General features: G+C 51.3%; 2 protein-coding genes across 3 annotated transcripts; one reads left to right on the forward strand and one right to left on the reverse strand.

The window, feature by feature from the left end:
• Positions 1 to 353: 353 nt before the first annotated feature.
• FAF2 (Fas associated factor family member 2) lies at positions 354 to 17,009 on the reverse strand. The gene is made up of 11 exons (XM_069773219.1): positions 16,248 to 17,009; positions 8,851 to 8,919; positions 8,298 to 8,432; positions 7,555 to 7,631; positions 6,253 to 6,391; positions 4,849 to 4,934; positions 4,677 to 4,768; positions 3,055 to 3,232; positions 1,992 to 2,163; positions 1,625 to 1,768; positions 354 to 1,142 (listed from the first exon to the last, which is right to left on the reverse strand). Exons 1-11 carry the CDS (start codon positions 16,515 to 16,517, stop codon positions 960 to 962), a joined length of 1,545 nt encoding a protein of 514 aa, XP_069629320.1. The 5' UTR covers positions 16,518 to 17,009; the 3' UTR covers positions 354 to 959.
• Positions 17,010 to 17,056: 47 nt separating this feature from the next.
• On the forward strand, positions 17,057 to 24,158 carry CLTB (clathrin light chain B). 2 transcript variants are annotated; one of them, XM_069773220.1, is made up of 6 exons: positions 17,057 to 17,367; positions 19,103 to 19,149; positions 20,447 to 20,564; positions 20,868 to 20,979; positions 21,425 to 21,478; positions 21,982 to 24,158. In XM_069773220.1, exons 1-6 carry the CDS (start codon positions 17,184 to 17,186, stop codon positions 22,151 to 22,153), a joined length of 687 nt encoding a protein of 228 aa, XP_069629321.1. In that variant the 5' UTR covers positions 17,057 to 17,183; the 3' UTR covers positions 22,154 to 24,158. The 2 variants fall into 2 exon arrangements, with proteins under 2 accessions (XP_069629321.1, XP_069629322.1); XM_069773221.1 differs by lacking the exon at positions 21,425 to 21,478 and having other exon boundaries at positions 17,066 to 17,367.
• The last annotated feature ends 87 nt before the right edge of the window (positions 24,159 to 24,245 follow it).

Raw genomic sequence — 24,245 nt, forward strand, 5'->3', positions numbered from 1 at the left:
CCACACAGCACTTCACATGTCTTTTTTCCCCACCTCTAACCTGATCCAGGAGGGTTGACTCAGCCCTTTGAGCAAAGGAGGGCCATCTCCCTCCTAGTCACCCAGCCTCAGCCCAGAGGTCATGCCACAGGCCGCACAGCAGCAACCCCAGCACTGCCTTCTCCCACAGTGTGCATACTCTTGTTCATCTTACAACAGCAGCTCTGCTGGCACAAAATTACCAATTCAAGGCAATAGGGTAAGTGTACCCACAATGCCATGAGCAGTAACTGTAGAGCCACCACAGCTGGAATTCCCCTCCCCAGTGCTTGGCTGTGGCAGGGGGCACAGGCAGAAAGCATTGGCACAAGACATGCTAGAGGCAGAGTTTATTACACTACGCAGGCTAAGAACCCTGGGCAAGACCCCACATGGGTAAGAATCGAACCAGCTCTTTATCAAAAAGTTAATACTACAGTCAACCCCATTCTCCTTTGGTCATTACAAAGCAAGAGAAATATTAAAAGAAAGATATTTATACACAGAGGGAAGCTGAAGAGATTCTGTCCAGCCCTTCCCTCCCACCCCACTCCCAGCACATTCAGGTGCCCGGTCTTCTGGCTGTCAGGAACAGCAGAGTATCAAATCTTCACAAGATGTCAGGTTGTTGGGGTTTTATTATTATTGTCATCAATAAAAGCAATAATGACCAAGAGCTGCCATTCCTGTTCCTCCCCAGGGAGGGCGGAGGGGTAACACCAGCTCCCCTCCCTCTCTGCCCTCCAAGTGTAGGGGATGGCTGTGTACACAAGTGTGTGAGGACGTGCACACACTTCCTCTTGCCAGTGCACACACACAGCACAGCTGGCACAGGCGATGTGGTCTCTGATCCCTCGTTTGTACGCAGTCTTTTAAAAAAAATATTGTATTATAATAATAATATGAATTTCTCTTTCCATTTTGTGTCTTCTGGAAAAGTGTCAATCGTCCGTGAGGTCCTGCACAAAGAGGACTTCCGTGTGGCTGAGTCCAGCCTCCTGCAGCGTGGGTGGGTTGGGCCACTCCTCTGTAGGGAGGCAGGGCAGGACACGGCGAGGGAAGTTGGCCTCAATCTGGAACTTTTCAGGGCTTTCTTTCAAGGAGAACAAGAAGTCATGGATCACCTGGGAAAGAAGCACAGAAATAACTACCAGCTGGGGGAGCAATGACACAGCCAGACTGCATCTATGGCATCTCACAGTAGGGTGGGGGGGAGGTTACCAAATTTGCACCATCACTGCATTGTAGACACAAGACAGCCATTTTCTTAGCATGTATGAAACAGGACTTGTCACAGAGTACCTGGGGAGTCCAGACACTGTTTCTGACTCTTCCTACACCATTATTTAATAGGGAGCAACAAGAGCCTCAGCTTTTCAGGAGAAGAAAAAAAGGTTTCTTCCATTTTTTCCTCTAACCTCTCTCTTCTAAGCTGCTGGGACCAGGCCTCATGACACCCTCCTGACCCAGGAACAACTCTGCCTGCTAAGGCTCTCAAAGGTCACTGTTTGGCAAAGTCCAATGGAACCAAAGCTTTGCTGAGCAACCTGGAGAATTTCAACTCTCTTTTACTCTAGGAAGCCCACCAGCTCTGCCCCAAGCTCACCGTCAATGACTGTGTGAAGTGGAATCGCCGCTCCACTCTGGAATCATTAGGCAGCTTGAAAATGATCTTAACGCTCTCTGGGTCATCAGGATGTGGTTCAGGAGGAAGGCATTCAGACTTCCGCTCCTTCTCCTCCTGCAGCGTCTGCAAAGTAAGGAGGCAGAAAGAGCAATGGGCATGCACCGCACAGACCTTTATGCTTGTTCCTTGCAGCACAGCTGCTCCAGGAGGCTCAGAGGACACTCAAGCCCCAAGCAAGACAAGCAGCTCCGATCTGACAAGAAAGCCCTACTGCAGGCACTGCTCCTACACAGCATGAGCATCTGACAGGGCACAGCAGCCTCTCCAGCAGTCAGTTTGCTCTCACCTGTCGCCGTCTCTCCTCCGCTAGCTTTTGCTGCTGCACTTCCTCCTCCTTCTTCTTCTTCCTCTCCCGTTCCTCCTTCTTCTTGCGCTCCTTTTCCTGGTCCGCACGCAAGGATGCCAGATATGCCTCGTCCTGCTGCTGCCTCAGAACTTGGGTTTGGTTCCTCTCTTCCCTGCAAACATGAGCAGGGAGCAGTCAGGGCTAGCAGGCCCTAAAATGAAGGCATGGCAGGCTGATAACAGACCTGAGGATGCAGGTACAGCCTCCAACTCATAGGAGTGCACACATCAGTTAACACCTCATTTAGAGGGCTGAGTACCACAAGCTCTTGAAAGGCAAGGTGAGCCTCCACAGTCCCTAGCACACAAACTGTTTCCCTAGGTTGAGTGGAAATGAACTGAACACAAAAGACTTCTCACCCACTGCAGCTTGACAGAGTGGACAGACAGCACATAAGCAGTGTCCAGGATTTCTACCTCATACTTGAGACTCTTCACAGTCTTATCTCCTTCAGGTAATTCCTTGCACATTTCAGAAACCAGAGGCATCAAAACGTGTTAGTGGGTCCCCCACAGAGACTATGGGGCAGAGCTGGAGCAGACAGAAGACCAGAAAATGGCATCCTACTTCAGACACAGCCTGCAAATCCCTACAGAGTTATCAGGGACTGGAGCTCATGCTCATGAGGCACTACCAGAATCATAGTCAGAATTCAGGACAGCCAGCCCAGGCAGCAGCACTCCCTCACTGACTGGCTGCAGACACCAGCTCTTCTCCTGCCTGCAATGCCTTTGCTCCCATTTGGCTCCTGCTGGCTACTGTCCAAGCTTTACCTGCAAAGCTCCAGCATGCTAAGGGTGTGCTCCAACTGCAGAAAACAGTAGAGGGTGGCCTGAATTTATGGACCAACAATCCCACTGGGAAGAGGAGAGCCCATGGGTGGTGTTACAGAACAGGAGATGCTGAGCTACCTGCTTACATGTGGTATCTGGAGGAAAGAAGGGGGCAGAGCAGAGCCTGTCTCCACAAGGTCTGTGTTACTGCAGCTCAAGTCCTGTCATACCTTTCCAGGCGTTCGGACACCAGGTACGTCTGGTTGGCATCCATGATGAACATCAGTTGATTAATGAGGTCATCAGCCTGGATAAGGCCTTCTAGCCGCCCAACTACTGTCATTCTGCGATCCTTCAGCATAATCACAGCCAGGAATGGGTACGTGTTCTCTCGCAGAGCCTGGGAGACTGGGAAACAGGCACAAACATCACTGTAACTGCCCCATCCAGAAGGGTCAGCAAGGGGTACAGCACACTTTCCATCATCAAGGGCCTAGGAAAGCAGCTTCCACAGCCACTATCTTTTCCAAGTCAGAAAAGGCCTCAGGCCCCATCTTGTCAAACCCTCTAAATTAGCAAAGGGAGGAAGTAGCTTGGATCATACAGACTGAGGGCAAAAAACCCCAGGCTTTCAAGTAACCAAAAAGATTCTTTAATTCAAGCAGGAATAAGTAAATTGCTCTGAACGTCCATTCAAAATGGGACAAGAAGCCCTGGATTTAAACTGCAGGAAGGGAAACACAGGTCAAGCACAGGGAAAACACTTGCTAAGATGATTAAGGATGGCCAGACTCTGGAAGATACTGTCATGGGCAAGATGGCAGAGTGTCCATCCTGGACATTTCTGAACAGAATTAGGTTGTTTCTGCCACAGGCAGGCTCTGTCTTGAGGCAGGGAATGGAGCCAATCAGAGGCTTTTAAGTTACTGTTTACCCATGGCTACTTATCACCTCCTCCTTAAAACATGCATGGCACATCATGCAACTTGGAGCCGTCACTACCAATGGAACCCTCCAAAATAAATCAGAGCACCCCATGGATTAAATGAAAGGTCACGATCTCTTCCAGCTCTGCTTTCTAGGCTGTGACTCCAAAGCATTGCAGCAACACAACAGAAATAAGTAAAAGAATGTCTCCTTAGAAAGCCATTCTTTCAAGGTGTCAATAGCTGGTAGCTGAACTATGGAGCCAAGAATGACCCAGATTTAGTACCAGAACTCCTGGCCTCTCCTGCCATGAAACAGGAAGGGTCAGAGGCGATACAGGAGGCATGACAGTACCTTGGGAAACAACTCCATTCGTGGCAAAACCCTACCAAAATGCTGGCAGGCCAGGTATGGACAGCTCTGGAAACACAGTACTTAAAAGGACCTCACTGCGGACTTTCAAGCAGAGAGACTGGGCGTGGAGTAAAGATGAGTGTCTCAAAAGGGGAAAGAATGCACCTAACAAGTCACTCCTGGCTTCAGGCATAATACGAGCCACTGTTAAGGGCACAGCTTGTTAGAGAATTGTTTCTGCACTCAGTTTAATCCTCAGCACACACCCACCAACTCCCATTAACAAGGTACTGAAAGCAGCTTGAATGCCTGCAGCAAAGAGCACACAACTATGGCTGCCCAGAAACATAGGGAACAGTGGAGGTGAAGAGAAGGTGGTATTTCCCTGGCATCCAAACAGGCCCTCTGAGATATCACATGGAAACCAACACATATTTCCCCATGCAATCCTGAAATCTCATCTGCTTGCACAAAAGCCAACTGTGTTTCACACACATAAATTTGTCAAAGGACATTTGGCTTGTTCCAGAGAAGGAAGGGGACAGGTAAAGCCTAGGAGGGACGCACTCACCTCTGTATCCCTCTGGTTTATTGGTTGAGCAAGCCCAGAAGAGCATTCTAGTATTTATGAGGGTGATCACCTCAGGTACGCACAGTGTATTGCTAAGGGATGAGAAGAGATCGTGTGAATGAAACTGCATTTAAAGTGCAAAGATAACTATTTGGAAAATTCTCCTACCTACCGGCAGAATTCATCTGTGTCTTGGTGGTCATCTCCATGAAGATAAACCAACAGGAAGCGCAGCTCCCGCTTGGCATCATTCAGTGCCTTGGCATAAGAGCAGAGGAGGTAAAGTTACAGGGTCTTTAGGCAAGGGGAAAGCAGCACCCACAAGACTTGCATGACAGGTCAGCAACATTTACCCAGGCCACTACTCTGCCACTAGCATGGTTTTAATGAAGCAGCAGTGGAGGATGAACTTGTCAGACCTTCTAACTAAACCCTCATTTAAGGGAGCTACAATGGTGCTCTTTCACACTCCTTTCAGGATGTGGCTTTGGAGAACACTGAACTGAGAGCAAAGCCAGGTAGGCAACTGCATGGATTGACATCCCCCACCGCCCCGCCAGACTCTGCTGGCAGTGAAGAGCCCTCCTTCATCCCTCAGACTCACAGCAGCCAAGACTGAGCTTTCCACTCTGGTCTGTACAGGACAGAATCTTCAGACCACATCAAATCAAAATGCTACTAAAACCAGATAACTCAATAATGCTGCAGGCCCCAACAAAAAACAAACAAAGCAACAAAAAACCTTTTTGCATCTACAGTCTCTGGATTCCACCCACCCAAGAGCATTTCTTAACAAGACCACAGGATAAGTGCACAATAGGCTCCCTGTTTTACTGGCACTCAGTTTTGGTAGCCTAACCATTCCGTGGTTATTTAAGTTTGGATTCCAGGCAAGACAGAGGGGCCTAGAAGAGCTGCGGAGGCGGCAAGCTCCATCGTTGTGCAGCATGGAGCAGACTCCACATTCTTCTCTGGCACTCAGGAAGCAGTGCTGATCCAACTGTCTGCTGGGACGCACTGCAGGAGGCCCTTCCCTTGGCTAGGCTGAGAGAAGCGGCAGAAGAGGCAGTACCCATTAGGACGTCCCTCTTTCAGAGAGGGCCATCAGCCCAGATCTAACATATGGAACTCTCACCTCCCATAATTTCTTCAGGGGCTCCCTCCCTCAATTTTGAGGTCTCGCACCAATTTCTGGAGTTGCATTATAATACAAGCCAGGCGGTCAATCCCAATTTGGTGAACAGAAGGACAGACGCTGGCATACCATATCAGTTTATAAAAACAAAGGCAGGGTTACAAAGAATAGCTGTTGGCTACAGAGCCATACAGACGGTCGAGGAACAGTCAGAGCAGCTTTGCTTTCCAACTTTGCAGGCTTGGCACATCATCAGGCCTGGCAGACACTGATTTTCCAATACACTTGTTCGCTAGCTCTCCATTACCCTGTTAGAGAGTTTGGGGACAAACGCTGGGCTTTTAGATGAAAAGTGATTTTGCCATGTAGACCCTGATACCATCTGGCAAAATCCCCACTCTCCATCTCCCCAGGATCTGTGCACCAACACGTGACACTGACCTGGCTGTAAGTTCCCTGGTAGAAGACAGGGTGTATCCTCCCATATTTTTCCTCAAACATATGAATAAACGAAATAATGTCGCCCACTGGGTCAGTGACCCGACTACGAGGATCAGGGCGTATAAAACGCAGAGCAAACCTAGGAAGGAAGCAAAGGACACTGGAAATTCAGCTTACTGACTTTCTGAAGAACAAGTTTTCTACAGTCACTGGCATTCATAAGGAGGAAAAAAGTCACAGCTGAGACCCTTGAACATTTATAATCACAACCTAAACTGCTACCTGCTCCAAACTGATACCATTGCTACAGAAAGCCCCCAGTCAAATAGTACCTCATGCCAGGCATCAGCAAGTATCTGAATTCTGTGTGATTAACAGTTTTGACTTCCTCTAAAGCATCAGGCATAAGACACACCAACAGTATGAGGTTTGAGGAATTTAGTCAAAGACAGGCTGTTAAAAGCCACACAGTTTTGTCCAGATAACTTTGAAAACTGCATTTCTGCTATTCCAAGACTAACAATTCCAGAGTGCAAAGAGCTGCAGAAAGAGAACATTACACTAGGAGTCCAATGAAGAGAGAAGAAACAGTCATTCCTCTGAGGCTGAAAAAGCTTAACTGCAAGGCAGATTTCAATGTTGTTTAGTTCTATTGATGTGTAGAACTCTGGAAAAGCCTTTCAGGGCGGGGTGGGGGGGGGGGGAGAGTTTTTATACAACAGAGGAAACTGCCAAAACACCACAGATGGCAGGACTGCTGGATATTTACCACCTTTCAACAATCCCTTTTCTCTCTATCAATGCTGTAAGGAGGCAAGATGAACTAGCCCTTTGGGGCAGTAAAGGGAGAAGAGGCAACAGACACCAAAGGGGAAAAAGCAGAGGTGTTTACAGTTTGGGTTTTGCCAAGTAACATACAGGGATTAGGGGAGGTTAACCTGCAGCTCAGCCCAGTGGTACAGCATTCTGATCAAGTTGTTTTGTCCAAGAATACTGGACACTTCTGACACCGTGTTTTGTGTCCCCTTTGCGTGGCACTCAAACCGTAAGGCTGCATGGAGTGAGAACTCCAATTAAATGTTTCATTTAGAGAGCTGCAAGATGCTCATTTTCTCTGCAATTAAGATTTTTTTCTTGCTAAACAGTGTTAGAATTTTACAAGGCTACAGATAAAGCCAGCTGAGCAAATAAATGAAAAATCTGCCATTAGACCTAAAGATCCAAGTGACAGAGGTACAGCCAAATCTAAGCTACTGTGCCTTGATGCAGTCAAAACATGAGTCAGCACAAAACGGTACTTACCTAAATATATCAAGTAATGTGTAATAGGTAAACCGGAATGGAAGCATTATGAAGTAGTAACCCCATCCTAATAGGCCCTGCAATGACAAACAAAGATTTAGAACAGTCTCCACTCACACACAGAGTATCAGTGCTCTAACCACTGCAAAAAAGCTCAGCAGTATTTCACAGCTTCAGACATGTCAAATCGAGTTTAAGGGACTGACATGGTTCATTCAGAATTCAATGTGATGCATCTGAAAACAGGCATCAGTGACTAATTCAAGCAGTCAAGCAGCAATGCTTTTGCTCCGTGCTAATTTTTTTAACTGTACAAAGGGATTAAGAGCACCAAGTCTTACAGGTGCTCATGCAAATTTGTGAAACATTAACACAAGTAATTGACACTGTTTTCAAGTTAATATACACTTTAGGGGCGAATAAAAAGAAAAAAATATTATCACTCTGCCATAAGAAGGGGACAGTCCTTTGTTTGAACCGAACTGATCAAAAAGCTTTACTACACAGCAAGATATTCTGTGACACAAAGAAGGTTTTCTCATACTGTGAGTTACACCATGGAGAAAGCATCCGCAGTAGTAATAGAGGTTTAAGGAACAGCTCTACATTTTGTTTTCAGAAGATAAAATTATTTACAAAGGAGATAACAGCATACAAAGAAAACAATTCCTTTTCCTGCTTGCACATTCTGTTGTTCACAGTCACCCAAGAAGCAGGACAAAATCTACTCTAAGATAACTTGCCCTTGGCTGTGGCCTTGAGACAACGTAGCTGTAGATCCTGTGGTCAGCTGTATTGACCTGCAATGGCCACGATGGGGGAGGATTAAAGACACTTGGGACACCCTCTTGCTCATTCAGTCGGTCCTGTACAGCTGCCTTTGACACAAGAAAGAGCAAAGGGCGGTTTCAGACATTTAAGCTTGGCAGAAAAGATCTTTTTTATACTTTGGAAACTAACAGCCCCAGAGCACTGGATAAGCACAACTCATTACAAACTCTAACCACCAATACTCTTTTCTGCATGGAAAGCCTTCTCCATGGCAGCCTGCACAACACGCACTACGGGAAGTTACACACTGTGCCAGTCAAGCGATTAACACAGACATAACAACTCTGCTGTGTACTTCTGAAACCAGCTCTCCAGATGTATCAAGATACTATTATAAAGAGCTACTAGTGTAAATTCAGGGGCTGACAGATTAAATCTTACTGGTAGCCCCCCCTCCCCCCCCGCAGAGTACTCCATTTAATCCAGGTACTTGGAAACTGCTACAAATCTCATTTGCAGTGGTACCTCTATGTTCCAGTTGTGCTGCTCCAGCGTGTGACGACATTGGTCCATGGACTCTATGCCAGTCAAGTCCTAAAGGAGAATAAAAGCAGATGGATGCCAGGGAAGTGTAGTATTTTTACTGTTCTTTGCAATGTGTGAGCACAGACAGGAGTTACTGCAATACATTACTGCGATACTTTTTAAAAATTTTTTTAAAGTGCTCGGCTCTCAGTTTAAGAAGAGAGCAACCTGTGCCAACCCAAATCCATAAACACACAGGAGGCCTCAAACAGGCCTTTGCACTCTTCCAGCATTAGCCAATTCTCAGCAGTGCCCCAGGTCTGTAACTACAACTGCACTCAGCCCAGTCAAAAGTCTAACATGATATTGCCCCCAAGTTTCACTCTGGAAGGGTATGCTAGGCAGATGCCCTCAAACGTCACCTCAAAGCATCTCCTTCAAAGACAGGCAAAGCATTTCTGAAAACCCAAGATGACCATTACTTCACTTACTGCAAGCATAAACAGACTAAAACCAAAATGAGCCAGCCACTAGTGAAGGTAGCATTTTCCAGCATCACAGGGAATTCTACAGTAAAAAAAAAAATAATTCAGTCCAACACAGACAGGACCTGAAACAGAAAACATAGTCCAAAACACACTGGCAGACCTCAAAGCCACTGGGCTTTCACATCAATGTTTGGGAAGGGGTATTTTAACCCCGAGCCAATCAGAACTTCTGCACAAGAGATCAAACAACAGTATTTGTTATTACAGGAAGCCACATCAGCACCTCTTGAATAGAGACAAATCTTTGCTGAAGTGAACATCCCTGTCACTGTGCCACAGAAACACATTTCTCCCCACACCACTTGCTGTAAGGTGTTTGAACAGACATTTTAGGGTTGTACACTGCACCTATAACCACAGAGCAGAAGCACGCACTTTCATAGGAAAGCATAAAGACACCAATGTGGTGCTGCTGCCACCCTTTTAACAATCCTTTGAATCAGTCAGTCAAAGATCATTACAGGTGACACCATTAACAATGCTGGCGATTTCAAAGGAAACTACTGTTACTTTAAAATTAAAAGGAGTAAAAAGTTTGTGGCTTGCTTTTTTTTTTAATAACTGGGCTACAGAAAGCCAAGAAAACAGTTATACCTTCAGAAATAATTGTTTAGCTTAGATACAAAATGGCAGAAGCAATGACCATAACTGTCACAAGCAGTGTAACAAATTCAATATAAAAATGTGCTGGTGATATAAGGAGACTGTTGAAATATGACAATTTCTCCAGCAAGGTTATTCTTGACAAGAGAACTCCACAGATTCTTTATGCTTCAAGTTCTCACCGGTGGGCTTCTCTCCAGATACCCCCCCAGCCAGCTGGTGTAACACTACAGAGGGTGCAGCTCCCTCAGTGGCTCAGGGACCAAGCTGAGAAGTGAAGCAGGCTGCTTTCCCACTGGACTGCTACACACTGTGACAGATGGAGCCTGCTGACCAACAGAGGTTGTGTGAGCTGAACTACACAGGAGCCTTGCCTGTCCTCTGCCTGCCAGTTCCACACACTCTTCTCTGCAGCACCTGAGATGATCTCAGCCATGCAGGAGTCTGGCAAAGAGCAGGGAACTTTTGCTCTCTGTGTCTGTCATACAGCAGAGCATAGCTTTTCTGCAGGAGGCAGGCTATGATGACTGCGAACACAGAGCAATGATGATATAAATCCTTGTGTGCTGTTTCTATTACACCTTGTGATCCAATCCATTGTTAGCCATCTTATTTAATTCTGCCCGTCATCTCCCCCATTTCTTGCTTCATTTGAAAGCCCCTGAGGCAATCTTGACAAGCTGACCATTTAAGAATGCACCGAATTTTTTTTTTTACTGGAGAAGGATGGTGCATCAGTTCCCTTCCCTGCCCCATTCATACATTCCACATACTACTTGCACCCAAGTCACTCTGTGGACAAATGCCCTATTCAATCTCTGGGCTCAGTTCAAACTTTTGAACATTTCTTGGCTTCTTTCTCATGAAGTCTCCACAGATCTCTACCATCTCCCCAGTCTACAGGACAAAAATCATTGTTTCATTCTGCTGTACAGAACCGGACTGTTCAAAGCATTGCTGACATTAACTATGTGATTGCAGTCACTCAGAAAAAAACACTTCAAGTCACTGCCCAGTGGTGTATAAATATTTATTAAAAAGTAAGTCTACAGCAAGCTTCACAAGGGACCACTACAGAAGTGAGTTTCACAGAAGAAATGAAGCTCAGTGAGCTCAGCTGTTGCTGCCAGAATACATTCATTTATCACTCAGCTTCATGATTTAGTGTTTTAGTTTAACTATCTTTCTTTAAAGATGTGCTTCACTGAGGAAAATCTAGGTTTTGTATTGTTTTGGTTTTTTTTGTGTGGCTTTTTTTTTCCCCTACCCCAAACTCCTACAGAAGGCATTTCATTATCCTTTTAGAAAGACATCTTAAAAGGCACCTGCAATTGACTCAATTATTTGTTTTTACAATGGAGTCACAATGTGTGTATTTCCAAGTCTTGAAAGTCTTCTGGTCACCATTTCTTAACACTTTGGAAATTCTGCTGGTGTTTGCAAAATTTACAAGGTTCAGAAACTCATTCACACCTTTGTCTCTAAATGTCTGGAATATCACTCAGCACTAATAACAGGGCTTCATGACTGAACATTCCCTCCTTTTTAAATTATGCAAAATGCTTTAGCAGTTTTAGGTCAGAAATCATCACCAAAGTAACAGCCATGCAGAACAATCAACAAGCATTTAATGAGCACTGAATCACTGCAACATTTGCAAGACTACTAAGCTCCACAGAGAGACTATGGGCCAGCTAACCACCCCTTCCTGACCACCATTACAGCGACAGGCATGCTGTTGGTCAGATCTCAGTCTTCTACAACAGTACTTCTCCGTGGAGGTGAATCTACATTTTTCTTCCTTAGCATCTTAATACAGTTGCTCTCAACGTGAAACAGAAGTGACAAAACCACCCCAGCAGCACCATGCTCAGCATTCCTACCACTCTTCTGATCAATGAAGTTGCACAATTAAAACATTGCAGGAAAAAGAAATTGCCTGTGTAAAGGCAGCTTTTAAAACCAAACACCTTTTTGAACATTACTTTGAAGTGCTCCGTAAGACAGACACTTCAATTCCAGGATGTTCTGGAAGACACATATGGGTTCAGAATGAATTGTAGTCAACATAAGGAACTGCAGGAAGACAGTTCAACTGTCAGTTTAGACAACACTTGCTGGTAAACTCCGATACTGTTCATTATCACTCACAACAACCATTTGTACTGTTATCTCAGTAGCTTCTATGGCCACTGCTTCACCTTAGTCACAGAAACAGATTAAAAACTTGAAACACCACATCATTTCCACTGCACCAGTTCACTGTGGAGAATCTCATGGCTAGCTGCAAACTGCGCTATTCACATGCCAGACAAACAAGTATGTTCTTAGTATCATTAAGGCTAAGAGAACAAACAGCATCTTCAAATCAGTCACTAACTGCTAGTTTCCTACTCACTGTAGTCTCTCATTAGCTGCCTCAAAGAGCATAGATCTTATACAGACATAGTAAGTAATAAAAAGATAAGGCCCCTTGTAGTTAAAATTAATCCCATTAAACTAGCACCCTCAAACCTTCAAATAAATGTAGATCCAAGCTCAAGACAGTGGACAATATTTAGAAAACAAAATATTAAGTACCACAAATGCCAGGAAAGTTCAACACTGCTTTCTCAAACACCACTCAAAGTACAGTGCTATCCTAAAACCCACTGAAGCTGCTGCTGGATGTAATTATTTGCATCTCTCACCTTTGAGACTGCTCAGTATGTTAAAATCTTCTCAATACTGAAGTAGTGGAAAGTACAATTCCACGCTTCAAAAGCGGAAGGAATACCCCTGAGTGGACAAAGGTTGTAAACTGGACTTACGAAACTGTTCCCTCTGCAGATACGCTTGTATGTTGAAACACGGCGTTAAGAGATGCAAATCCACAGGACTGTAACTGGCACTGCTCTTAATTCCCAACCCACTGCCAAATTCCAGAGAATTATGTTTCCAAGGGTAAAGAACATCTGACTTCAAGCAGAAAAAAAGCCTTTACCAAGAGAGTTTCTCTTCACATATTACAGCAAATGCCTTTGTGAGGGTTTTGATCGATATGCAATACACTGAGTAGGAAAGATGCCTGAAGTTTCTTGTTTCCTCCTTCCTCTTTAGAGATGTTTTCAGTACTGAGCATTTTGTTTTCCCCAGCTGAAGTTAAGAGTTGGTATCATAAGTGCTAACTTTTCCCTTTGCAAATAACACTCCATTACTTTACATTAGCATATTATAACATTAGACATCAGCCCAAGTGTAATGGGCACAGATCAATAACAAGATCCTACAAAAGCTGCTCTGCTGTTTCTTCCATCTCCCAAATGGAACTGTATGTCCACAGCTTGCTTAAGCTGTTCACATCAAGTTTCTCTCTACAGATGTCAAGACAGCCAAGTCTTGACAGATGAAAAATTTAGATGCTTTTATTCCTTTACATTAGCCAACGCTTCAGCAGTAAATGGGAAGCTGAAAGCATGCAAGAGTGCTTTGCTGCCTTTATTTCAAGTTTATCCCAATTATCTGTCCATATTGGTACTTTTTTTTATTATTCCATTAACCTGCCATAGCAGGGTGGCAGACGACCATCCTATTCCAGCCCTGTCCATAGGAAGAGAGCTGCTACTTTCACCATCCTGCCAGCAGAGCTGTTTATATGAGCACTACAAAGACACATCAAGCAAACATCAGTGGAATTAATGCAAAGCATGTATTTAAACTGTAACCCTGACTGCTTAGACCACAAACAGGACAGCAGGCATTCACCTCTCTACCTTGGAAGAAGCAATTTCCACCAGAAGTAGGATAAACAGTGTAGGGCAACAGCATCTTCACCCAAAACAGCTGTTTGCTGGGTGAATGGCAGTCTACGGCTCTTCCTCAATGCTTCCCTCCTGGCTCTCCACTTAACTGTAACATTGCTGAGGGCCTTATGCTATTGCTTACCTCATCTTTGTTATCCCCACTCCCTTCTTTTCTAGTCTGCTCTCCTGCTTTATTCACACTGCAGTGGCATGCCATCTTTTGTGGAAGTACAATGCTCTGCCACCACAGAATATTGTACTAATTACTTACGACAGTGCATCACAATGAAAGGGTAAAGTTATCTTTGACAGCATTTAAGCATTCCCTGCAGAGACAGTAGGAACCCCTGAAAGGTTTACAAACTAACCGTAGCAGCGTTTTGCAGCAATAGCAATGTACATGATTTCAGTGATACTTAGCCATCCTCCCCAAACAGCAAACACTATTTAACAGAGTCCAGCTAAAGGAAACAAGAAAAAACCCCACTTTTCCAGGTGGACTGATTTACTCTCATTTCAAAGAAACAAGCAGGACTGCACACCTGAGATCTTTTCAGCCAGGTGTGAAGTACCAAATGAGAAGGTATCACCAGTGAAGCCTGTCATTAGCACAGCCCTGGTGAAAAGCTAATCACATATACCCCAGGGGACAGAAGAGCAAGAGGATCCTGGTATCAAAGCCTTCTAGACTACAGCTTTCACATCAGGTTCTGGACAGTAGCCATCTTCTAACTGAAAAATTTCTCCTCTTTATAGTCTAAGGAGCATTCGTCTCCACTTCAAACCAGGGCTCAACAGGAAGCTGGACTAAAACATGAATCCCTCCTTCTGACTTTTTCTCCCTCCCCTCCAGCCCCCAGCCTGCTGACCATGGCAACACCAGGTAGCATTAGGAAACAGGATTCTTTAGTTTCACAGCTGCCCACAAGGTTTTGAAAATAGCAACAGGGACACTGATGAGTGCAGCTGGTCCTATCTGTCCAGATTCAGTAGATTAATAAGTACCACAATATCTTACAGCAGGAGAACAGGAGCTGGACAGCTTTTGCACACATATATGTGCAGCATAAGGCAATGGTTTAAACCTCATATACTTACCAGGGAAATGGTAACATTGGAAAAGCAATTGCTAACATTGCTCTGCCTCCTTTGTAAGTTAAGATTGCCCAGACAGCTTAATTCACAGTAAAGATTTAGAGGAGCTATCTCTAAAAAACCCACACCATTCCTCATAGCTATAGTCACAGAAAAACACTGCAGTACATTAATTACTTCAGGAGGTTGTTGAATCCCCCTGGCTCAGCATTAAAGGCTTGGCAGGTATCTATCTGTAATGATGACGAACACCTGTACCTATCTCAGCTATGGGAGGCAGGGCTGGATGCCTCTGAAGTCCCTTTAAGCCCTATAATTCTACAGTTACATCACACCAAAAAATGCAAAGCATAGTCTTCAAAAAATATATATGAAGCAACAAAATCAGACAAAACACTCTTGAAAGTAAATATTGTATTTGTAAAAGAACTCTGCAATCCAAGGGACACCACATGATGCCCTACAATTCACAAACCCAAGACATCTGAAGATAATTTTCATTGGCCAGCATGTTTAATTACTTCTCACTGAGCAGCCCTAAGTATTTCAACTCCACAGCACTGTTTTCTTCCCAATAAACCACATCTGCAGATGGGTTTTTTTTAATTATCCAGCTGCTGCACAGCCTTGAGGCTTTGGCAAACCAACAGTTAAGCGACCCAGCCCATGTTATGCAGCAGACAGCAAGATTAGATCATTACAATCCCCAGTGGCCTCCCCCCAGTAGGCATTACCAAACCATGAGGGTTAGAAACAATTTTCTGAGAAACCACATTCCATAGAAACCCACTGCCCAACCCTCCCAAGGCACCAGGAAAGGCTCTCCCATTCACTGCTAACGACAAGAAAGGGAATTGACAGGGAATTTTTCAGACTATCTAATTAAAATGGCCAGGAGTTACCACGGTGTTTTCCCCGTATGGAGTTAATGGGGTTTATTCAAAAGTCACTTCCTGCCTCCCCAATTAGCGATGACAGAACGCCATTCCTAACGAAGCACTCGGGGCACGCACAGCACCGGCCGGCCCCTCAGCAGGGCCCCATCCCGGGAGAGCCTGAAGCCCGGGGAGCCCAAGCCCCACACAGGAGCTTCACTCGCCCCCGCGGGGAGCACCCTTGCCCCCGCCAGGACCGGGACCACGGGGCTCTCTCCTCTCGCCCCCCCCCCCCCCAGGCCCGACCCGACACCCCCGGGCCCGCTCCAGGCGAGGCCTGCCCCCGCTCTCGGAGAGCCCCGTACCCCCCGGCCCGGCGCAGGCCGGCAGGACCCCAGCGCTGGCGGGGCGGGCCCAGCCCAGCCCGTTCCTTGCCCGCGCGCCGCCTCCTCCGCTCCCGCCGGCCGGCACAGGCTCCCCCCCCGACGCGGCACCTGGAACTGCAGCAGCTTCTCGGTCTGCTCCGCCGTCAGCTCCCGCTCCTCAGGCGCCGCCATTTTGTTGCCGCCTCTGACCCGCCGCTCCGTCACTCTCCGGAACTGACGTCTGCCCACCCGCACTTCCGCCCCGGCTCCAGGGCGCGCGCGCGCGAGGCGCCGCAACGGAGCCAACGGCCTTTTATCGACCGCAACCGGAAATACTCGACCACGTTCCGGAGAAAGCCGAAGCGCTCCCGGACCTATCCGGAAACGCCCGAATGTCATCGACGGGGCTCGCCGCTCTCGGGTGTTCCCGACGGGCGCGCGAAGAGTTCCGAAGCGTGCCGAAAGCCGCTCGGACGTTTCCGGAGCTGGCCGGGGCGGGGTGGCTGCCTTTGGCGGCGGGAGCGGGTCCCGCGGGTGGGGGCCAGGAGCCCCTCGGGAGCGGGTCGGGCTGCCTGTCAGCCACCGGGGCGGGGGTCCTGCCCGGGCACCTCCCGTCCCGCCGGGTCGCCCGTCCACCGGCGGCGGCTCCACCCAAGATGGCGGCCGCCAGTTAAGATGGTGGCTGTGAGGGATCGCCCGCTCCCACCCCGAGAGCTACGAGTGCGCGCGGGGGGGGGGACGGTGCCCCGGGACCACGGCCCTGCGAGCCCGGGGAGAGGCAGCGGAGCAGCCCCGGTCCCCCATGCCCGCGGTGGGGCCGCGCCCGGCCCGTACCGGCTCCGGCCGGCAGCGGCGGTGCAGGGAGCGGGCTGCGGCTGGGCCTGGCGACGCGCCGGGAGGCGGGCAAACGGGAGGCGCCCGGCGGGGCCGGCCCCGCCGCTGATGTCAGCGCGGCCGCCCCGCCCGCCGCCGCCGCCGCCGCAGTGACAGCTCCGCCCGGGCCCAGTCGGGCCCAGCCCAGCCGAGCCGAGCAGCCGGAGCGGGAGCGGGGCGGGCGGGCCGGCCATGGCCGACGACTTCGGCTTCTTTTCGTCGTCCGAGGGGGCCGCCGCCGAGGAGGATCCGGCCGCCGCCTTCTTGGCCCAGCAGGAGAGCGAGATCGCGGGCATCGAGAACGACGAGGGCTTCGGGCCGGCCGACGGCGAATCGGGCACCGCCCCGGCCGGGCAGGCGGCCCCGCCGGAACCGGGTGAGCGCCGCGCCGGGCGGGCGCGGCCGGGGGCCCGCGGGGTCCGCCTGGCTGCCGCGCCCGGTGGGCACGGAGGGGGCTGCCACCCCCGTGGGTGTAAAGGAGGACTCGTGCCCCCTCTTGCTCCGAGGGCAGGGAGGGGTTCCCTCCGGGCTGCACCCCCCACGCAGCCCCGTGGGACTGGGGATCCCCGTGGGGTGCACAGCATCCCCAGTGGGTGATGGGGTCCGTGGTGTACCCCCAGTGGGCAGGCGATGGGGCTCCCCAGTGGACCAGGCCTGCATCCCAGCAAGGGCTGTCTGGGGTCTGTGCTTGGTCCCAGAGGGTTTGACGTTGGGGTTCCCTCTCAAACCTCAGGATGTGGGGTGAATCTTGAGCCAGGACTTGCCAGCTGTGGGGCAATTTCTCCCCCATGTGCTCAGGCTGGGTTCCCTGGGTTGGATGGATCCCTGTCTCTGTGTCTCAGTGGCCCCAGCTAGGGCAATGAGGGGCATTCAGGTGGAGCTGAGGAGCAATGACAGCCTCGTCACTGTCCCCACGGACAGGAGAGGCCTTTGGGGTGCAAAATGGAAGGCATTTCCATTGGGGACGTTGTGGTCCCAGGCCCTGCAGACTAATCCTGATCTCCTGCCTCCAGTCTGCAGGGGCAGGGCCTCAGGAGTCTGCTCTCTACATGGGCATAGGGAGGCTGCTGCCACTGTGCTCTGGCTCCTTCCACTAACCCAGGCCCACAGGGCCTCCTTGTGCTGGCTGTAGAGCAGTGGTTTCACCTCTCTGCACATAGGGCCTGGAGAAGTGTTGACGGCTGCGGTCATAAATGCAGTCAGGCAGGCTGGAGCTGGGTGTAGTCGGAGCTGCACTGTGGGGGCGAGCACCGTGGGGACGGCGCTTGCCTGAGCTGCGCCGCGGCTGTATGGCTGCCTGTGCTTGCGGCTAGCCGCCTGGTAGAAGCCCTGTGGTCTCCACTGGGGAGAGCTCAGGACCTGGAGTATGCCTCCTTCAAAGCCTCTTCTCTCCCAGCAGCAGAGACCCCTTCATGGGGCTGGCCTTGTGACCCTGGTGTGCAGCTCTCGGTGTTCTCTGGGGCTGGGGGGCAGATGGGGCTGTACTTCAGCTGTGAGTCTCAGTGGTGCCTCATTCTCAGTCCTAACATAGCAGCTCGTCCCAGGGGCATCCCCCCAGGTGGGCTCTTGAGGACCTCATCATGCATGCTTGCCCTCTTCCTCCTGGTGGAGCACACTGCAGTGTTTCTGTGGGCTATGTCCCTGGCAGGGTTGCCTTCCCTTTGCAGCCCTGCACTGCTGGGCACTCGGCCAACAGCTTCTGGGTCAGCTGTCTGTGTCTGTCGGCAGCCTCTGCCTGGCTTCTTGCAGGCTGGGGTTAGTCAGGTTGTCTTTCTACAGTCAAAGCACCTGCCTGTGTCCAGCCTTGTGCCTGGAATAGTTTCCCTAATCTTCAGATAAGATAAAACACCAGTGAAAATACCGTAAAAACATAAATGCCCTGAGAGGCTTGTGTGGGGGAGAGGGAGGTGCTGGCTGAATCCCACCAAGGACAGGATGCCATGGGGTGTGGCCCACATGCATGGGGCTGTTGTGGATGGGTGTGCTGGGCTGGAAATGGCACAGACAAACTCCCAGGAACAGATTTGCTTCAGTTTCATGAACACCAGCCCCTCTGGGATCACCTGCAGCTGCCATAGTTGTGCTTTATTTTCTCTTCTTTTTTTCTCTAGCTGGTTTCCAGAATGGAGGAGCCACTGTCAATGGAGATGTCTTTCAGGTGAGAGCTCAGCCCCTTGCCCCGGCCCAGTGGTGCTAAGGGGAATTGGGTTGGTATGGGGCCAGCATTCCGCTGCCCTGCCCCCAGGATTGACTGGAGTTTGCTATCCAGCCACAGAACAGCGGTGGTGCTCCTGGAAAGGTCTGGGTCTCATGGGGGAGTCCTGGCAGCTCCACTTTCACCCCTCTTTGAAGAGAAGGTTGGTTCCACCTGCCAGGACCTGCCCCAAATCTGTTTGCAGGTGGCCTGTGCCCTGAAGGAATGCCTGGGCCCTAGGAGCAGATGACAAATCCTCTATTCCCCACAGAAGCCCCCTCTCTCCAGCCTGAGTAGCTCCTAGAGGCCTCCGGAGCAGTCAGGACCATCTCTTGGCAGAGGCCAGAGCCAGGACAGGGCTGCCATGGGACACCCGCTTTGCTGACTTGGCAGCATCTCCCATTAAACCCACTTGCCACATGGCCAAGGGTGTTTCATGGGGCCACCCGCCTGGGTCTCAGCTCCCTCTGGGAGCCTGAGGCCCAGCTCTGCTGGCTACAGGAGAAGCTGTGCCAGCATCTGACAAGCCCTTCACCACACTCAGTGCCCAGCAGCGTGGCATGTGCGTTGCCCGTGCCTAGTTTATGCGATGATAATCACATCAGAAACGGCACAGGCTTAATTAGATTGGGGATCTTGGAGGAAAGCCGTAATCCCATTGATGAGCTCGGTGTTAGGCTGGGCATCCCAGCCAGCAGAAGGTGTTAGGGAGGGGTGCTGAGCCAGCATGGTGCTGGGCCTGGTGGGAAGCCGTACAGGCAGCTTGGCTCAGGAGCGAGGGAGGCTCTTGCCTGCAGGCTGGTGTCCAGGCAGAGAGCAGTACCTCCCTTGGGCCCTGCTTCTTGCCTGGGCTCTCCCTGTCTGCTGTGGCCAAGCCTGTAATGACGCTCCGTCCTGGGGCTGCCTTGGCCTGAGTCAGGGCCAGGGAAGCGTGGTGCTGGTGGCGAGCATGTCACAAAGCCGGTGGCTGTCCTCTGCTGTGGGGCTGCCCGGAGGATGTGAGAGCTGCATTGGCAGCAAGTGGCAAGTCAAGGAGGGGAACGCTGGCAAGTCTTTCTGGGTGACAGGGCCTGGGGCTGGGACAGCAGCTTGAGCAGCGCTTTGGGGACACTGTCCCAGATGTCCCAGGCTGTCACCCTCCCTAACTCCTATCTTGGCTTGTCTGAGTGCTTGGAGTGTGGAGTCCTGCCCTGCTGCCAGGACTGGGTGGCTGGGCTGTGGGAAGAGCTGGGGCTGATGGTGAGGTGCTCATTGCCTGCAGGAGTCCAACGGTCCCACGGATGCCTATGCAGCCATAGCCAAGGCTGACCGCCTGACCCAGGAACCTGAGAGCATCCGCAAATGGAGGGAGGAGCAGAAGAAGCGCCTGGAGGAGCTGGGTGAGACCCAAGGCTGTGTGTGGCCATGCTCATGGTACCTCATGATGTGGCAGTTGGGGCCCTTGGGGTCCCTCACCTGGAGGTGACCCTGCTGCATCCCAGAGAGGTGTCTCATGCCCCACACTGTGTGGGAGCCCCTGCCAAAGATCTGCTGTCCTTGGGGCAGTGATACCTTTCAGACAGTACTGGTGGAGATTGGGGACAGGCCTGGGGGGCTGCAACTGTCCTGCCTGCTGAGGGGCTGCCCAGCAGACCCAGTGGGTGCCAGTCTGGCTGATGGGGTCTGTCTCACTCTGGCCTTAGATGCGGCATCAAAGGTGACTGAGCAGGAATGGCGTGAGAAGGCCAAGAAGGACCTGGAGGAGTGGAACCTGCGTCAGAACGAGCAGATGGAGAAGAACCGGGCAAACAACAGGTACATCAGAGTCAGCGTGGCCATGAGGGCTGCGATGGGAGCTTCTGTGCAGGCCCATCTGCCGCCTTGCGATGTCTGGGGGCCTCTTTCACCACAGTAGGGCCCAGCCCTGCAGGGACGGAGCTTTGCCAGGCAAGGGGAGAGGCCCCAGGGCTTCAAGCTGCTCCAGTGGCTGTGCAGAGCCAGCCTGTCTGGAACCACACTGGGATCACTCTGGGATCTTAATGCCTCCTGCCCCCCACGTGGGCCTCGCATCAAGGCAGGGTTGGGGCACTGTCTGTGCAGCCCTGCCATCACCGGCAGGTTTTCCTGGTGACGGTTATGCTGTGATGAGTGCGTTGTGCTCTGTTGGGAGGATGCTAATCCCCTCTCTGTTTCTCTCTTTCTAACCCTCTGCCTGCCTGTCTGCTCTGCGCTCTCTCTCTGTCTGTGCCTCGGGGGCTAGGATCGCTGACAAAGCCTTTTACCAGCAGCCGGACGCCGATGTGATTGGCTATGTGTATGTGCCTCTTACAGACCATATCCTGCCCCGCAGGGTCTGGGGGTCCTGGACCCAGCACTGGCTGCCCAGCCAAGGGAAGGGGGGATGCTGGGAGGTACTGGGCCCTGGAGAGGTCCTGGAGGGAGGATGATGCAGCTGAGCATCTCTAAATGGTGGAGTCTTAGGAGGCAAGTGGAGCTCCTGGAAATGCCCCCATGGCATTGACCCATGGCTGGGTGAAGAGGCAAAGCTGTGGGGTCTTGTGCCTTTTGAGGGATGGCTCTGGGGGTGGAGAAGTCTTGGGAGCAGGCAGACACCCCAGTGCCCCTGGATGAATGATGTCTTTGGTGAGTGCAGCCAAGAGCAGCCTTGAGCATCGTGTGTCTCTGGATCCTGGAGGATGCTGAGCTCATTGGCTGGAGCAAGGGGACAGGAAGCGGGGACACGAGGGGTTCCCAGACAAAGGGGAGGGTCTCCTTGGAAAAGGGTTCTGCTAGTGACAACCCTCAATGTCTCCACAGGGCCTCAGAGGAAGCATTCCTGAAGGAGTCCAAGGAGGAAACCCCGGGCTCCGAGTGGGAGAAGGTGGCCCAGCTCTGTGATTTCAACCCCAAGAGCAGCAAGCAGAGCAAGGATGTCTCACGGATGCGCTCGGTGCTCATCTCCCTCAAACAGACACCCCTGTCCCGCTAGCTGCCACCTGGCACAGCTGGGAACACAGCAGGGCAAGGCCAGGCTCACTGAGCCGGGCAGCTTCGTGGGGCCAGCCCAGGAGGGTCCTCACCCTGCCTGCCCCCTGCTCCCTGGTGTGCACCTCGGCTGTGCTGGAGTCACTGGTTGTAACTCTCCTCATGGTTTTCCTTTGCTTAAAAGGTGCATCAGTCTCTTTTTACACTTATTTATTACTGTGGGATTTCCCTGGGAAGCGACACTGGGTGGCAGATCTGAGTTAGTGGGGAGCCTCTGGCCTGGGCTCTGCAGGAGTTTGTACCCAGGGGCATGGCTGAGTGAGAGGGGGAATGCTCCACCCTGCGTTCCCCACCTCACCCCTATGCTGGGAATAAACCTGCCTGCGGCTGTCCTGGTGCTGGGCAGCTGCAGGCATGGCAGCCCCGTGTCTGGGCTTGGGGCTTAGCCCCGAGGCAGTGATCCTAGTGGGACCCAGGGCTGCCGTCTGCCTTTCCTGCGGGGTTTCGAGCAGGGCTGGGAGGGTGGAGGAACAGCTCCGAATCTGCTCCACACTGCTAGGTCCTGCAGGGAGCACAGCTGCAGCGTGGTGCTGCCAGGTTAGCAGGGACTGAGGAATATGAGTGCAGGCACCCAGGCTGGGCCGGGACTGCTAGCAGTTCCCCCAAGCCCAGCAGAACTCTCCCCAGCCTGGCTGTGCACCCCAAAAAGCTGGTGGGGCTCCAAGCGGTAGTTGCAGTGTCCATGTCTGATCCACCCTGTGGGGCTGCTGGCGCCAGGCAGCACTGTGGTGCAGGGCACTGGGAAGGGGCCATGGGGTGAGTGTGCAGGATGTTTTCTGTCCCTCCGCCAAGTCCACCAGCGGTTGGGAACATGGGGTGCCAGTCTTTGGGGGCCCTTGGCTCTGCTCTGCTCCTTCCCCTGCTACTAGGACGGAAGATTGAGGCTGCATGGTTGCAGGGAAGCGTGTAGGAAGGTCTAGATGCTGTGGGGCAGGTTGAGCCCCCAGGGGCCCAGAGCAGGATTGGGCAGAGTTCTAGTGCTTGTGCTGTCCCTGGAGAACAACCCGCACATCTGTCTGCAGCTGCTCTGTGGCTTGTCTCTGGCCCCTGCTGGATTTGCACACCTAAGGCAGTGTGGCAAGATGTCTCAGTCCCGCTCCCCGCCCCACAAGGCACACACTTCCCAGCCCAAACACTGTCTTTCTCTCCTCTGCTTGGTGGGGCCGGCACCAGCCCCTCCAGCTCAGAGGCCCAGCCCTGGAAACCTGCAAAACTCCCAGCTGGCAGGAGAGGAGCAGGCCTGCGCACACCCTGCTGCAGGGCAGCCTTGAGCTCGTGCCCCAGATCTGGCCCGCTGGGGGCTTGGGAAAGGCTCGCAGCAGCAGGCTGGGGGGACATGGAGCAGAGCCCACAAAACATTTGCTTGAGCCTCACTGCAGAGCCCTGTTCAGCCAAAAAGCAAGTATGCAGAGCTCTCCTGCCCTGCAGCTATGGCTCCACGAGTCAGGAAGGTCACCTGCCCTGCTGCTGCAGCCCTCGTGGGGTGACTGGGCACCCTTGGCTCTGGGGCACAGGCTCAGCAGCGGGCTGGGAAGGGAAATGGTTACGTAGGGAGTCAATTGGTGTTGTGTTGCCCCCTTGTCCATAGGGCTGATTGCTCCTACTCTGTCCCCCTGCGCTCCAGCATACGTCGGCAGGTCTGCTGTGGTGCAGGGTGGACGCTGATGCAGAATACCTGGGGACTCAGCTGCCTGCCTCTGCCTTTCACTTGCAGAGCAGCGGGAAGCACCTCTGGCTGCTTACCAGGGACAGGGAGCTCCCCTGCGCTCTGTCCCTCCAGCCCCCACAGGCAGCCGGGCTCCTGGGTCCCCCAGCTGCCATGCACCCCATGTCAGCAGGGGCAGCCAGCTCCTGGGGAGCCGTGCCCACAGCTGTTCTACATCCCCTTGGCTTTAGTATCTGTGACTGTTCAAAATACCTGTTAAAATAAACCGACATCTCCAATCCTACAGGGCACTGTCGTCTTTCTGCCTCAGCAATGCACACCTGTTTAGCAGAGAACCCACAGCCATGAAGCCTCCTGTGGAAAGGACAGG

The sequence above is a fragment of the Haliaeetus albicilla genome, chromosome 27 (assembly GCF_947461875.1).
Source record: "Haliaeetus albicilla chromosome 27, bHalAlb1.1, whole genome shotgun sequence".
Taxonomy (NCBI): domain Eukaryota; kingdom Metazoa; phylum Chordata; class Aves; order Accipitriformes; family Accipitridae; genus Haliaeetus; species Haliaeetus albicilla.